Source organism: Equus asinus, chromosome 1, assembly GCF_041296235.1.
Source record: "Equus asinus isolate D_3611 breed Donkey chromosome 1, EquAss-T2T_v2, whole genome shotgun sequence".
In the NCBI taxonomy this organism is placed as follows: domain Eukaryota; kingdom Metazoa; phylum Chordata; class Mammalia; order Perissodactyla; family Equidae; genus Equus; species Equus asinus.
Genome location: NC_091790.1, coordinates 144,972,370 through 144,989,505, shown reverse-complemented (window position 1 = coordinate 144,989,505; position 17,136 = coordinate 144,972,370). Strand labels below are relative to the sequence as shown.

The following is a 17,136-nucleotide window of genomic DNA, read 5'->3' as shown; positions in this document are numbered from 1 at the left end:
CCAATGAAAGTGCGTACGCATGGAATAACTTTGATTCTTAATGGTTTTAATGGAAATTCTTCCTATGTTTCACCATTGAGTATGACATCATTGTAGATTTCTGCTAGAAACACTTCATCCAGTTAAGGAGTTTTCCTTTATTTTTTGCTCAGAATTTCCTCTTTAGTTTTAAATCAGGAATGGGTTTTACATTTTACCAAATGCTTTTTCAGTGTCATTTTTTTACTTGCTGTAATTTCTGTTAATGTTTCCTTAGAGTTTTTCAGAGTGTTTTTAACAAAAGATTGAAGTATCAAATTACTTTTTAACATTACTTTATATTATTTTCTTCATTAATATCTTAGTGTAATTATGTACTGTAATTGTGTTAGTAGAGATACAGGTCTGTTTTGTCCTGATGTGGTAATCTGTAACTACACTGCTGCATTTGATTTGGTAGTATCGTTACGAAGCTAGGGCTTGCTGCCCAATGTGCATAGAAGACAATACTATAGCACCAGCTTTTGAGAAAAGAAAAAGCTTTATTGTGAGGTTGACCAGCAAGGAGACAGAAGGCAAGGCTCTCAAATCTGTCTCCCCAGTCCAGAGTTCAGGGTGAAATTTAAGGGGTTAGGGGCAGAAGCTTATTTGCTAGTCTCAAATCAGTTGATATATGGTAATCAAACTTCTGGAAGCCAGACTTTCCTTATTGAAGGACTTCTTGCTTCATAAAGGGCTCAGGTGGCAACATTTCTGAAGGTTCTTGGTTCCAGGATTGTCCTGAGGCTATGGGTCCCTGCCTGGTTCATGCACAGTGCTGTCTGTTATTGAGCAAAGTTTAATTAACCAACAGCCTGCTATAAGGAAGCAAAATAGTTTAAGCTGGTCAAGGTTTTATGTGCTGTCTCAGTATTTTGTTTAAAATTTTTATGTATTTTCACAAATAATATTATCTATAAGATAATACTACCTGAATATTTATAAAACTTTCTATATCTTTCTGTGCTTTGCAACAGTTTTGTAAAATATTCTTTCCTTGATTATTTGGTAAATTTTTTCCATTAGATCATCTGTCCTGGCACCATTTAGGGGTTGATTTTAGATTATTTTTCTATTACTTTCATGGCATTTGTTCTATCACTTAATCTACCTCTTTCTTAGTCAATTTAAGCATTTATATTTTGCAAAAAAATCATTTATCTCATGGAGATTTCAACTTATTTTAAAATTATCTGTAGTATTCTTGTATAATTTAAAATTCTCTCCATATATGCAGTTTTTTCTCTTCTCTTATCTCCAAGGTTTTTTAGTTGTATCTTCCCACTCTTTTTTTTCTGGATAGAACTTGCCAAATGTTATCTATTTAATTGTTTTTTTCAAATAATCATTTAGATTTTCCTTTCTATTAATTGTCTGTTCATAACTTTTCTTTGACTTTTTGTAGATTTTTAAGAATATTTTCTATATTCTGGTCAATCTTCCTTTACATAACATGTACTTGAATTTATCTTTTTTATGTGGCTTACCTCAATCTATGTTGTCATTTTATGCAGGGATATTAAAATTTTATATAGGCATCTTTTTTACAGCTTTTATTTATAGCTTCCATTGACAAGGATCTCCCAACTTCTATGTTATGCATGTGATGTCTTAAATTATCTTATATGATGTTTATTATTTTATATTTTCCATTTAGTTTTTAATCCATCTGGAATTTATTAATTTATGAAATGAGAGGTCTAATATTATTTTTCTTCCAGATGAATAAGTAATTATGTATTATCATTTGCAAAATAAGTCACACTTTTCACACTGAATTTAAATACCTTTTTCTTTTTGGTGAGGAAGTTTGGCCCTGAGGTAACATCAGTTGCCAATCTCACTCTCTTTTCCTTGAGGAAGATTGTCCCTGAGCTAATGTCTGTCCTAGTCTTCCTCTATTTTGCATGTGGGACGCTGCTACAGCATGGCTTGATAAGCTGTGCACAGTCCCACACCTGGGATCTGAACCTGCAAACCCCAGGCTGCTGAAGCGTAGTTCGTGAACTTAACCACTACACCACTGGGCTGGCTCCTAAATACCATGTTTTTTATTTATTAAATTCACATATATATTGAGATATATTTCTGAGCTTGTTATTATGGTTTTTTTTAATCTAACAGTCTTTTCCTATGCCAGTAATGCATTGCTTTGATTAGTTTGGCTTTATAATACACCTTAATATTGGTAAGGCAAATATCCACTCACAGTTCTTCTATTTTGTAATTTTTTAGATATTTCTGATATGTACTGTAATATGAACATGAAGGTCATTATGTTAAATTTCAAAATAAAACAATGTATTTTACTAATATTCCGGTGCTAATAAATTGTCCTTCCTTCCTTTCTTCTGCTATTTTTTTTAGGAATCTAGAATTAATTCCGATTCTTCTCCACTTTTTCCTCCAATCCTAATACCAAACCTCTCCTAGGGAGAGGTTCACATAAGGCAGTTTGGGACGAGAAGGAACAGTCCTTCAGTGCACAGCGCCTGGGGGAGGGGAGCCTGACCTGCCCCGGATGTTCTAAGGCAGGGCCTTAATCAGTTCCTCTGAGAACTGATGGGCCAGGGCCTCTTGCTCTTTCTATTTGTTGACAGTTAACTGTGCTTCTTGCTTTGCTCTTATTTCTAGTTGGGGCTATATTTGGTTCACTCTTGTTTGAGTCTGAAGCCACGTGCTGTCTGGGTTTTATGAAGTCCTCAAAATTACCAAAAATCTTCCATTGCCCTTGCTTCTGTTTGTCAGTTATGTTAAGGATTACTTTTTACTTTTGTTTTTAGTTTGTTGTCTTCTGTCTTTTTCTGATTTTGATTGAGTTTGGTTTGGTTTTTTCTTGTCTCATATTGTGAGGGTTTTGAGAAGAACTGTGCATGAAAATGGTGTAAAATCAAACCCTACATTGGCGGTAGAGAGTGTAAAAGGGAAACACGTCTAGTGACTGCTTAAAGTATGCCCATGCTCTAAAATTAGACTTTTCCATACCAAAGAAATAAAAAAAAGAGTTATAAGGAAAATAAAGTCCCTGGAAGAGAGAAAAAATGATGAAACTCCCCCTTCAAAAAGAAGACACACAAACATGTTTTAATTTCTAGTTAAGTAATCAAGAAAGATAGGGAAGTAAAGTCTCATTTTGTCACATGGGTAAAATGATTGGAGCCACAGTTCTTTGCCTCTCATACAAAATAGCATTTATCCAACTTACCAAACAATTTTCACCTAAGCATTCTGTTTCTGTCCTCCCCTTTCCAGCTGAAATTAGTTGTTCACTCTTTGCTCCTATGGGTTTTGTGACTGCCACTCCTATAGCGGCGATCACGGTTGCTGTGTTGAGTTGCTCACAAGTCTGTGTCCTTGACAACAGCGAGTTTCTCAAGGATGGGGCTGTGTTCTCCTTTGCTGTGAACCTGATGTGTATTAGGTAGTCAATAAATGTTTGTTGGCTATTTCTAACTCAATAAAGTTATTAGTTATTTTTCTTTAACTTTTATACTCTTTAACCTTCTGTCTTATCTTGTGTATCCAAATAGATTATAAGTTCCTTGGAGGCGGGAACTGTGTGATGACTTATTACTGCAGGGCTCCTAGTATAGTGTTATACATCTAACAGACATTAAATGAAGGGATGAATTACTTAATGTTAAATACTGTGGGTAGAGCCAAACAGTAATAAATGTTATTGACTAACTTTTTTTTCTTTTTTGGCACTTTAGATATAAAATTTCAGCCATCATCAACAGAGCATTCACTAATTGGTACAAGCCTTACCCATAGTCCTGCTACTATCAAAAAGTTCTCGGACACAACCAACGACATTGCACTCTTCTCATTAAAATCAGTTACAACTCAAATGAATAATTCAGAGAAGCCTATTTCCCATCAGATATCAGATTTTGAATATGTGGATCATATCCTCAATACAAATCTCAGCCTGGATGAGTGGGAAGTCCCTGTGAACAATCATAGTTCTTTACGCACCAAGCTAAACAGCTTCCATGGTGAAGTAAAGGCTGTTATCCAGGGCACCATCCAAACAGAAGCAAGAGGGTATAATTCTTCAACTAACAGGTCTACCCAAAGTTACACACAGTATAAGAATGAGTTTGCATCATCAGTTACTAGAGCAATCGCTATTTTGCCAGAAAAGCCTGGATTGACCAAATTATCAACTTGTGCTGAATCACCTTGCTTTCTTGGTGTTTCCTGTGTGCCAACCACAGATGGTCACTTCCGATGTGGACGCTGCCCCTTTGGGTATTACGGAGATGGTATCAATTGCAGAGGTAGTATGGCAACTCTTCAGAAGAAATAAAGAAAACTATGTAGTTTACATTTAATTTAGAAAATATTCTTTTCTATTTATTAATTTCTGCTTATTCCATTTATTTCACTCATTTCTTTTCAATTTATCAATTTATTTGTGTGTTTTCTCTTCACATTTCAAAAAACATAAAAACTAGTGTTTCTGAGATTTTTTTAAATAATGTTAATATTATATAGTATTATAATTATATAATATATATTATAAATATATTTATTGAGTACCTACTGTGTTCCAAGGTCTGTGGAAAAATTCTTTATCAGTTATGTCACATAATCCACAAGAACTCCAGATGTTGGGTGTTATTTTTCCCATTTTACAGATGAGAAAGCAGAGTTAGAGGGTTGAGGACTTTCCTGGCATTAAGCAGCTAGAGAAAGAAAATAACAATGTGGTCTGGGTTCTTTTTAGCTCACAGTGGGTATTTAGCACTTTAAATGACTAAATCTAGCATACTTCCTTATTTGCATAAATTAGATTTCTCTGTAATTCCTCCAACTCTTGAGAAGAAAACAAGTTGGGCATCACTTTAATTTTGAAAAGAGTGTTTACTTCTTTTCACAATTATCAGCATTGTTTTCTCTAATGCAAATCAAATTTCTGGCTTTGACAACATGGAAGCTATTTTGTGTTGTTCTTACTGTTTTGTTTGGTTTGTGTTTTGATTTATTTGAGACCAGCTTAAGCATAGAGCTGTTGGAGTGTTCCTTTGTTCTCAGTATTACAGAGAGGAAATTTGTTTTTTCTTTTTTCTGTAGGACTAATGGTAGTAAATCTTCAATACTTAAATGTTTATAACATAAAACTCCTTATTATTAACAAATAAAACAAAACAATGTCATGCATTTCACTTGCCTCAGGAAGTGTTGAATGCTTACCAGTTAGAATATATCAGGTTGTTAGAGAAGCTTAAGGAATACAAACCTATAAGCTTATGGTGTGTTCCTGGTATCTTGCTCTTTGAAATCCCGATGTTCCCTGGCTTCACCAACATTTACCTAATTATTAAGTAGCCAAAACATCTGCCCTCTGAAAAAGACTGTAATCCCACTTGTGGTTAGAAGCCATCCCTGATATCAGGTTTTGCTATCAGAATAATTACCACATATGGTACTTCTTTCTTACTCTATTAATCATTTTCCTCAGCCACTCTAGTAGTAAAACAAATATAAGGGAAAAATAATTTTATGGATAAACGTAGTGGTTATTGTGGATAACAATATCAAAATTTTCAAATTTCAGAGAGGTTTACTTTTATTATAACTAAGTCTACAGGCAACATGTATACGCTGTATCAACAATTCAGCCTTTTTCCCTTGGTTTTTGCAGCCATTTGTAGACACCCATGTGGAAAAAGCAGGGAGTGTGTTGCCCCCAACGTATGCAAATGTAAAACTGGTTACGCTGGTTCCAACTGCCAAACTGGTACGTACAGCACTCCTTAGTTTGCACAGTGAATTTCATTGATAATTGAGATTTCTAAACCATGAGCTTTATTTTATACAGCTCTATGTCATCCTGATTGCAAAAACCATGGAAAATGCATTAAGCCTAACGTTTGTGAATGTCCCCCAGGGCGTGGTGGAGCAACCTGTGATGAAGGTGATAATTCAAATTAAAAATCAAATAATAGAGCCAAAATAAAACAATCTTCTCTTAGAAACCTTTTTAAAGATAATTCAGCTTTACTGTATATATACTAATATATATTCATTAATGCTGGTGATGGAGTCTAAGTTTTTTTAAACATTTATTAAAAATAATTTGAAGAGTTTAAAAACTTAAATTTTCAAAATCAGAGACCCAAAGAGCAAAAGCTTATTCGTCCTTGGTAAAGTTATCTAAAGAAATACTTTTTTGAGATTTAGTTATAAGGTACCATATCCCTATAAATATTTTAGTGTCAAGCAAAGGATTCCTGATTATTGAGTGACGTGTCAAACGTGGTTCCAAGGAAGTGTTAAATACCGATAATTAGAAGATATCAGACAGCAAGAAGAAATCGTTAATTATTAATAAACTGAGAGCCATGTTAAATGCTTTCATGACAAGGCAAGGCACATTAACAAATTAAAGTAAATTTAGAATGAACTAGCAAACATTCAATATTAATGGCATATGAAAATAATCATGGAAATATAAACTTGTTCTATTTGTAGGGCAGGAATGCATAAGTCCAAGTTTTACTTTTCAGGTGAAAACTAAGATCATTATTTTCATCCAGTTAGCCAAAAGTTTTATAAAGCAAAACATGCTGATAATTTGTGAGTGTTTTCAGAGTGTGAATTCATATAGTCAATCTCCCAGAAGTAAATTTTATAGTAAAAGAGAACTGAGTTTATTATAAATTACTCTTAAAATAAAGTTTCATTGTGGCTGTGCTTCATAAATGTAAACTGACTTTTTTCTTAATTAAGAGCTGACTTACTAACATAATCTGTGTTTGCAGAACATTGCAGCCCACCTTGTCTACACGGTGGCACCTGCTTGGCTGGCAATCTCTGCACTTGTCCTTATGGTTTTGTAGGACCAAGATGTGAAACAAGTAAGCAAAGCTCTCTTGCAGTCTAATATAATGAAGTTGTTCTTTTGGATAGTTGATGGCTCTAATGCTGAGATAAACCCAAATCCTAAGTAAAAAACATACACTCATGATTTATTACGACGGTTATCATTCTGCATACTCTCTTCTTGACTCTATCCATGACCATTTCTTTGAGATAACAATTCCAATTTGTTGATTTGCATATAAATCTACCTTGTTTAATTACGTCTATGATTACTTTCATCAGTAACTGACGATTTTCTCAGATAGTCAAATCTTGTTTACCATTCAGCTCAATGATTTTCTACTTTCCCCATCTCTATTAGCAAATATATATATATATATCTGAATGTGAGAATTGGAGACCATTTAATGCCAAAGGATAAATTATTTTTATCTTTCTCTCTGATTTTATTCATTAGAGAATGTGATTGGCAGTTATGAGCCAGCTAGGAAACCGCCAATAATATGACCAATTCCAAGCCTAATTTACCTTCCTTTTCTTTTTATTCTGTGAACTTAGTGGTTTGTAACAGGCACTGTGAAAATGGAGGTGAATGTCTTACACCAGATGTTTGCCTGTGCAAGCCTGGCTGGTATGGACCCACCTGTAGCACAGGTAAAATCAGAAATATTTTCAATGACTATGTCAGTTAAAAGGAATTTAAAATGCACAATGTCCTAAAGACTTGCACCCAAAAATATAAAACTAGTCTGAGAAGATTGCTATGAAGTTTTTATTTCAGACAGACTTTTAAAACCCTATCTTTCATCTTCATTCATATTCTGGACCACGGAGTGTGTTTCAGCTTTACCATTATCCAACCCAACACTTTTTCTTTTTTTGCCTTTATAGTTCCCTCATCTACTTGTCTTATGGTAGAGAGAAACATATCTCTGTTGCATCTTTTAGATCCCTTTCAAGTTTTTTTTGTTATAACACAGATATCCTATTTCATTAAACATTCAAGCAATTCTGAGTTAAGCGGACACCATCACATTATCCCATTTATTTATCACAGCATAAGACTTACTTCCTTGGCAGCAGCATTTGCAATTTTCTATGTTCAATCCCTTTTGATCTAATAACTTTTCTCAACATAAATGTAACTCAGCCTTTCCAGCTTGCTAACTATGTGTGAAGCATGATGCAAAGGCAAACAGAGATCAATTTGATTTTTGCCCTCATTTCAAGTAGTATATCATTAATGAAGAAGACATGGGACGCAATTATAAAAAAAGACTATGATGCAAGTTGGGTTCTAATAAGTAATGTAATAAATACACAATTCCTTGGAAGCAGAGGAGAAAGAAATTAAATTCTGGTAAGTGCAGTTTGGAAGAAAATAGTATTTGAGGTAGACCTTGAAGAATGGTTAAAATCTGGCTTGAAAAATGGAGCTGGGGGTGCCTTTCAAAGTATAACAAATATAAAGAAGCAGAAACAAAGAATGTTTTTAGTGTGCTAGGACTGAGTGCCGTGTTCCTATTCCAACTGGGAAGGAGACTTCAAGAGGTACATATGGCCACATGTATTTGAGCAGATTACAGACCATCCTGTTCGTGCTGTTGAAATGTCTTCTCCTAACTTTCAATCACTTTTTCAGCTTAAGAAGGGCATTCTGAATTCAGTTGTAGCCTCCATATTCTTAGCTTGGTATTATTTGTCAACTTAATGAACAGATTTTCAAAGCTATTAACCAGTTATTTCATTCCTCTTATGTTTGGCAAAGTCTAATTAATTATAGGTTATGGGTTTTACTTGCAGTAAAAATAAAATATTTCAGTATCACCATTTTGTACTTCTGTGCCGCTTTCATTTTTTAAATAATAAAACTTTTATGGTCTTTCTCCCTCCTGCTGTTCATTAGCCTTGTGTGACCCCGTTTGCCTCAATGGTGGTTCCTGTAATAAGCCGAACACTTGCCTCTGTCAAAATGGATTCTTCGGTGCACAGTGTCAGAATGGTAATTATTCTTTCTTTATAAATAAAAGGCAAAGGGAAAGTTAGACATAAACAGAGCTCTGAGTAAACACAAAGAGACGAGTTTCAAAAGGGAAGATGCTATTTATTTTTTTCTCTATTTTTCTTCTTGTGATGTTACAGATTTAGCCACCACATGACCACTTCATAGAAACAGATCAGAGTTATTGTGAAAAATGGTTATATTTATTCAACATATGTTAGGCTCACAACCTTGGTGATTGTGCGGTTTTGTAGGACTAAGGTGTGAAACAAATAGGGAAAGTTCCTTTTCAGTCTATTGTAATGGAATGGTGTCATTTTTATTGTCTTCACAGCAAAAATGTTTGATTTGTGGTCAATCTAATGTCACTATTATCTCATGATCTCTCTCGACTTGTTTCATTAAGCATTTATGAGGAGCCACCTATGTACGGCGCTATGCAAGGTGACATGGAGACATAAAGATGCTTCATTTTTCCCCTTCATGGCCTGTTATTTTAACACTTTCCCTCATATAGTTAATGCTACAGGTTTTTTCAGAATAATGGGCGCTTCCTGAGGCTGACAGTATAGTCATGAATTAATGTCAATAAATGAAATTCAAAATGTATTTTCTGCATCTTCATATTTTTGAGTTTATGCAGAATATAGTGTAGATTTTTAGTAAAAGCATGTGAGACTATGTCATAATTTAAATCCTAAAATCTGTACTTTCCCTGCCATGTCACACTTTGATTTAATCCCATTTCTTTCGTTTGGAGGTTGGCTAGGATTCTTAGGTTGCAATTGAGGCAGAGAACAAATCATCACTCTGATACCAAATATATTGGCATAGGGAAAGAGTTCCTCTAAATCAGGTTTCCTCTAAGAAATCAGTTTGTGAAATGGAAAGAAGTAAGGACTAAGTTAAGGAAAATCTTCCAAACTAGGAGACTGTCTAAATCCAAGTTTATGAGTTATAGTGTAGTTTTGAGTGGAGAATGTAAGGAGAAAACGGAAAGCTTACATCTCTCATGCTATTTGCAGTAGATGAAAGATATAGTAAGAAAAGTTCTCCTCTAAAATTTATGTCAGCAGTTTAACTGGGAAAGGAGTGAAATCTCTGAATTATTAAGTTGAACTAAAAATCATCTATTGAATATATGTCATGTTGGCAGGTTTTGGAATTAACCAGTCTCTACAACTTCCTAGCCGGCATGGATTTTGAAAATGTACTTAAAGTCTCCAGACCACAGACTTCTTGAGTTTCAAATTTGAACTAGACAGTTGCTGTGAGGCACAGGTGAGACATAGAGTGGACCACCTGCACATACAGATAGCACACGGCTAGTAGCATTAAGTAATAGTATTATTGTCATTAAGACATGCTACAGAAGATGCAGAAGAAAAAAACACAGTCTTTGTTCTTATTAGATCACATCCCCTTGTGAGCCTTATGTGAGCTCACATGATGGGAAGGGAAGATGGTACACACTTGGAAGACCATTGAAGAAATTAGGCAGAACATGATTAGAGGTAAATATGGGGAACATATACTGTGTTCTAAAAGATTTCAAAATAGGAAGAGAAAAATTGAGCTAGAAGCATCATGAAAGAGTTAAACTACTCTATTAATAAGCAAAGCTTTAAATGTGAGGCTGGAGAGATGATTAAATACATCTTCCAATTTCCTTCATCCCTTGAGTGCCATGAGCCCATTCCACACGGAGAGTGAGGCTGAATTACTTGGCTGTCTTTGGAGTTTGATGGAAGATCCATCTGAAGCCTAGAGAATCTCATAAATATATGTGTGAATGTAGATTTTTCTCCTAACCTTTCTTTTCCTAAAATTAGGAATAGGGGTGAGCATGACCAAGCCTAAGTTTTATGCTGTTTCTCCATGTTACTTTAATTATGTATACTTTTTTGTCTAAATGTAATATTTATCTCTACACTCAAGTTTTGCGGAGTAGATGAATATTGATTATAGCAAGGTTACCCATTATAAATAGGTCTTCTTTCCTTTTTTTTTTTAGTTTTAAATTTCTAACCATAGTTATTTCCTATGGTGTTTGTGTAATGGAAAGAATACATTTTTTCCTAATAAATAGAAATAATATCAACTTGTATAAAGATTAGAAAGCAGAAAATGTAAAAGCATTTCCCTGTTATAAAAAGTACCAATAAAAAATGCCAGGCAGGGGCTGGCCCTGTGGCCTGAGTGGTTAAGTTCCTGCGCTCCGCTTCGGTGGCCCAGGGTTTCACTGGTTCCGATCCTGGGCACGGACATGGCACCACTGATGAGTGACGAGTGGTACACTGAGTCGGTGTCCCACATGCCACAGCTGGAGGGACCCACAACTAAAATATACATCTATGTACTGGGGGGATTTGGGGAGAAAAAGCAGGAAAAAAAAAGAAGATTGGCAACAGTCTTAGCTCAGGTGCCAATCTTTAAAAAAAAAAAAAAAAAGCCAGAGAAAGCAGACTCAAGCACTAACTAAAGTAGTCTAAAATAGTAGAAATTATCCATTTGATAAAATTATTCAATTATATTGTTACATAAAGTGCTACATTATTTTCATTTGTAAACCCACTGGAAATCAGTTGAATTTTCCTTACAGTATTTGGAAATAAAGAAAACAGTTATTAATGATGGATCTAGTTCTAAAGGGGTCAGTCTGCAACAGCTCTGTTACCGAAACCAGTTAATTTGACATTCATTTTTAAAATACAGACTTAAATCCGCTTAATTATTATTTAGGGAAAAATTAAATTTAAAAATTTCCAGGCATGTTTGCTTATGTATTATTATTTTTTAAATAACTGCATTTAATTGTCATATCTGGAAGAAACATAGAGCAATAATAATCCTCTCATGAGCGATAAATATTAACTTCTGGATTCCATGGAACAAAATCATATACATAGAAGATACTAGTACAGTGTATTCAAGATTATCCAATATATATTCCCAAAAATGCCAAGGATTTATTGTTAAAAAGATTTTTACCAAGAATTCACAGGAGTTAGTCAAATATATATTGCTGCCTTCGTGACCTCCGTGGGTTTTCAGACATTAATTTAGAAGTATCTTCTAAATAGCATGTGGCAGATTGTTGAGATTTTTCTAATTTCCACAGGAACAGATTCATTCTTATTTTGAGTTAGGTTTTGACTTATTTTCTCGGTTTTGCCCAGACCATTTCACTCTTTATTTCAAAGTATGGTGAAACAGAAGATAAGGTTCATAATACGTGCACCATAATACCAAAGACTCCATTCGTCATGAACACTTCACCAATACATTTCAAATTGTGCTAACCCACTAGCGGGTTATAGCTATGAGCATTGTATTTTATGATTTAGAAAGGACAGTTTTAATGACTTGCAGTTGTGATCTTTTATTCCAAGAGCACATTTCTCTGCCTTATGGCCCCATAGATAACAAGCACGTGATCAATATGTAATATATAATAATGGAATATGTAATATTCACAGACTGCTGCCATGTGTTCTTTCAGCTATCTGTCACCCTCCCTGTAAGAATGGTGGCCACTGCATGAGAAATAATGTGTGCACCTGCCGTGAAGGATACACTGGTAGGAGATGCCAAAAAAGTAAGACACCACTAAATGTATTTGCCAACTACAAGTAAAGCGAACACGTTAAATAGCAAAACTATTGCTATTTAAGGACTGATATTTCATCCTTTTACCTTAAGGTATCTGTGATCCCATGTGCATGAATGGAGGAAAATGCGTGGCACCAAACATTTGCTCTTGTCCTTCTGGTTGGATTGGGAAACAATGCGGCACACGTAAGAGGAATACTCTTAAATGCTAAAGCTGCGTCCTTATGGGAACACAAAGCAGATTTTTCCTTGTTTTTGTTTGTTTGTTTTTATTTTTGCTTATTTGTTCCTACTTTGGGAGGTATCTTTTTGAAATGGAAAGAGTAAAATGTCAGAGATCCTCTGAACTCATTCTTTCAGAGGAAGAGGTTATACTGTGTTTTCCAGTCGGTCCGCTGCAGTTGCCTGGATAAATGACGCATCTTTGTCTTGATCTCCTAATCTTAAGTAGGGGTCAGGGGAAAGTTTTTTCCCTGATTTCTTTACTGATTTCTTGGCCCCATCTCAGGCTAACCACTTCAGAACCTCCCAAGGTGGGGTGCCACTGTTTTCACACCTGGTAGTTTTTGAGATGATAGCAGCTCTCTCTCATTCAAATGTTTCATTTTTTTCTCTTTATACAATTGTTATTTAAAATTAGCAGCATTATAGTATTATTTTATATTTGTATGATACTATTATAGTGTATTTGTTAGAGTGAAAAATGAGAAGCAGCATAAATGTCCAACAGCTGGGGAAAAGTTAAATCACAATGCATTCAATCAGTGGAATATTATACAACCATTAAAATCATTTTCCAAGAATACGTAGTGACATTGGAGAATGTTCCTGATAAAATGTTAAGGGAAAATATCCTTTAATCATTGATTTTTAACTGTTTGCCTTTTTTTTACCTTAATGAAAATTTTTGTGGTTTATGATAGGATTTGACAAGTAAATTAAATTTTTAGTTTGTTTATATTTCTATTTGCAGCTATTTGCTTTCAGAAATGTAAGAATGGTGGTGAATGTATTGCTCCCAATGTATGCCATTGTCCTGCCTCATGGGAAGGAGTGCAATGTCAAATACGTAAGCCTACAGGATTGTTTTCTCCTGTATGTTCTGATCCTGCATCTGTTAGCATTATTAAACAAAGTATAGCATTAGGAGAAATCCACAGGGAAAAATTCCAGCATGCTGATCCATTTAAAAATAATGGTTTTCGAAATAAAAGGAAATCTTCTCCATTTTTATATCCATTTAAAAGAAGAAAGTATGGCTTAATATATTAATATTTTGTATGACATAGATAATTCCAAATTATGGTCTGTGGGTTGCCAATGAAATTCCCTCAGGTGAGCCACAGAGGATTTTAATATACAGCTTAAATATTCTTTCATAGTATAAATATATATCTATCATGGAAATCATAGAAAATATGAAAAAGCTTTAAAAAATTTATTCAGTCCAAATTTCACCACATAGAACTAATTTCTGTTAAGATTTTGGTATTTTAATATATTTTTATATGGTTTTAGACATAAATTTTTACAAAGATGAGATCTCAGAGTACAGAGGAAAATCAAATTTTATACAATTTGGAAATTTATGAAAACCTGAAATAAAATGTTAAAATATTAACGAAGATTAACTTAATGGGAAAAATTGGAAATCTCGTAAAAATATTTTCAAATGATAGATAATTATGTAATTCCAAAACTGGTGGTTCAAGTGTACTGTAAACTGAAATTACACAGTTGCAACATGACCATGCCTTTTTTACTAAAAATACCTGCCCTGCTTTTCAGTGTCTTATGAACCAAACTGTTTCCATGTATCAGAGACTCTGCATATAATTTTCATAACTCTTAAACTTTATTTTATTAGTAATTGCTATCATAATTTATACATTTCTCATCTTAGGAAAATATTACCAAAGAATTTATTAAGTGCTAGTACTGACATAAGAAATATGTACTTGAAAATAAATAATTCTGATTGGAAGTTAGATATGGTAAAATCTAGAAAAAAGAGCTAGGAACCTCAATTTGGGCTACTCGTTCTGGAGAGAGTTCTCTGTGGACCATGAGAGAGAATGAGGAGATGTTAAAAGCACATTGATGTGGAAATATGCTCCCATGATTGTAGATTGAGGCACTCTGAACACAGCCTGAAGATGTGCACCCTGTTTTTGCATCTTGCAGCACTTTTATGTGAATTTTTAAAAGTCCCCTTCCTCAAAATGCTTTATTTCCAACTGTCTGGAAACTATTGACATTGTTATTTGAACAAGAAGTGTTGCTGCCATCTGCTGGAAAACTGTTGTAGTAAATATTCAAATCTGTGATGTCTGTGATGTGAATGGTGCTTCCTTTGCTGTCGAGCTTTGGGCATTACACAACCTGCCTAACCTCACACAAGAGCCGTGATGAAAACGTAACTCTTCGATGTTGCATTTATACCAAAGAGAATATTATTCTTGAATTATGCAAGCTTCCAATATCAGCTATTGAAGCAGATACCTCTCCCATGAAAAATGTAACTGTTGCATATAATTTTATATTACGCTTACTTTAATTTGATATTACTTAAAAGCATTTTCCATGTCCTTAAAAGCATAACTTTAAATGATACATTAAGTTCTATAATATAAATTCTGTAAATCACTTGACCTTTCCCCTTATGTTGAATATTTTAGTTATTTACAAGTTATTACTATTTTAAGTATTATCAGCGTTTTCTCTGTATATGTGGGTAGGTAAACAGAGAGATGATAGGTAGATAGATAGATAATTGGATGATAGATAAATAGATAGATGTTGAAAAATAGTGAGATAGATATAGATTTTTAAAAATTTCATTGGGAGAGATTTTAAGGAAGAAATTCCTAGTACAGACTGTGAAAATCTTTAGAAAATTTCCAAGAGTTGTTTCACATTAAACTTCCAATGGTAGTATATAAAGTTGTCTGTTTTTCCATATACTGGCCAGTACTGAATTGTCTCTTTTAAATTTTTGCTAAATTGTTAAAAAGCAAATTATAATCTAAGCGCTATCTTCTGCTACTGATTTGAAACTCCTCTCTAAAGAAAACAAAAATTGTAAAAGTGTTGTTTTGAGTTTTGGGTGTTTTGTTTTTTGATGTGTGTGTGAGTGTGTGTGCGCACTCGCATGCTCTGGTTGCAGGAAGATAAGAGGGCAGCTGGTCATTCATAGATTCTTATGCCTATTTTTGTAGGTGAGTCACTGAATAGCTTCAGACCACTAGAATGAATATGTTACAAGCATTTGTATCAAAAGATGGTAATTGTAAAAATTTGTGTATTGCAGCAATTTGCAATCAAAAGTGTCTTTATGGAGGCAGATGTGTATTTCCCAATGTATGCTCTTGCCGCACTGGATATTCTGGAGACAAATGTGAAAAGAAAATACAGGTATTTTAAATTTTAAAGTGAAAATAAATATTAGATATTGACATCTGCTAGCTACTCAGATACTCTACTTAGTATTTGATGCCTATCTGTTAATGTTTTATTTTCTTTTATTTCCAAAATAAAAAGATATACAAGGATTTATATTTGCCTCTAAAACTAAAAAACTAAAACTAAAAATAATCATTTCTGTGTCATTATAGAGTTATCTTATTATTCAAAATTTTGATGTACACAAATAATTTCATTGTGCAGATACAGCTGTCAAATGTAATGCGTTATTTCATGGCAGTGGAGTTGAGAGAGAGCAAATATTCCACGATATGGATTTAAGACACCACTGATTTATATTTTGGTTAAATACTGGATCAAAAGGCCACCCTCACTCCTCTCAAAAATAATCCACCACTTTTTTGTTTTTTTTTTAAGGAAGATTAGCCCCGAGCTAACTGCTGCCAATCCTCTTCTTTTCGCTGAGGAAGACTGGCCCTGAACTAACATGCATGCCCATCTTCCTCTACTTTATATGTAGGATGCCCACCACAGCATGGCTTAGCAAGCGGTGCCATGTCTGCACCCGGGATCCGAACCGGCGAATCCCGGGCTGCCGAGGCAGAACGTGCGCACTTAACTGCTGCGCCACTGGGCTAGCCCCCAATCCGCCACTTTTAAATCAATGAATCACTACTTCATTGATTTGGGGTGGGCCTAAACATTTTTAGTGGGTCGTGTGTCACTAAAGCCTTGTCTATCCTCATACTTTTCCCTGACAGTGTTCTTTCTCTTCATTTGCTCCCTATTAAAATCCATTCCAGGGAAAGCAATAAAAAAAACTCTTGCCATCATTAGAATTAGGATTTATTTGTATTTCAGAAATCAAGAAACCAAAGGAAGAGCAGAAGCTTTCTTAGAGTTTCTGAAATTGTCCCGCAGTTACTATATACTACACTATATAGCCAGTGCTATATAAATATCTATTCAAAGAGTTTCTGTGATCATACTGGTGCCTCTAAGATTAAACCGAATTTTTTTTGGTCTTTAATCTTAAATTTCTGAATATCAACGGCTGAGACATTTTTTCAGTCCTAATTCCTACATATACCAGGGTGGCTCTAATGATCACCAAAAAATTGCAGCAAAACTTAAAAATTTCTTAAACTTAATCAGTGTTAGTTTTAACTTAAAAACCAATTATATGCTATTTAGTACTTCAAAAAGCCTAAGGGTCATGAATATCAAAGTATGCTGGAGCACTGTAATTT

General features: G+C 34.3%; 1 protein-coding gene across 2 annotated transcripts in view; it reads left to right on the top strand.

Annotated features, from left to right (window-relative positions):
* Positions 1 to 17,136, top strand: part of VWDE (von Willebrand factor D and EGF domains) — a 69,290-nt gene that overhangs the window by 50,206 nt on the left and 1,948 nt on the right. For both annotated transcript variants that reach the window (XM_070509225.1, XM_070509216.1), the window contains 10 exons: positions 3,732 to 4,301; positions 5,669 to 5,764; positions 5,846 to 5,941; positions 6,789 to 6,884; positions 7,408 to 7,503; positions 8,756 to 8,851; positions 12,354 to 12,449; positions 12,554 to 12,649; positions 13,437 to 13,532; positions 15,774 to 15,877. In XM_070509225.1, coding sequence (XP_070365326.1) covers positions 3,732 to 4,301; positions 5,669 to 5,764; positions 5,846 to 5,941; positions 6,789 to 6,884; positions 7,408 to 7,503; positions 8,756 to 8,851; positions 12,354 to 12,449; positions 12,554 to 12,649; positions 13,437 to 13,532; positions 15,774 to 15,877 — 1,442 coding nt within the window. The remainder of the gene's footprint in view (positions 1 to 3,731; positions 4,302 to 5,668; positions 5,765 to 5,845; positions 5,942 to 6,788; positions 6,885 to 7,407; positions 7,504 to 8,755; positions 8,852 to 12,353; positions 12,450 to 12,553; positions 12,650 to 13,436; positions 13,533 to 15,773; positions 15,878 to 17,136) is intronic.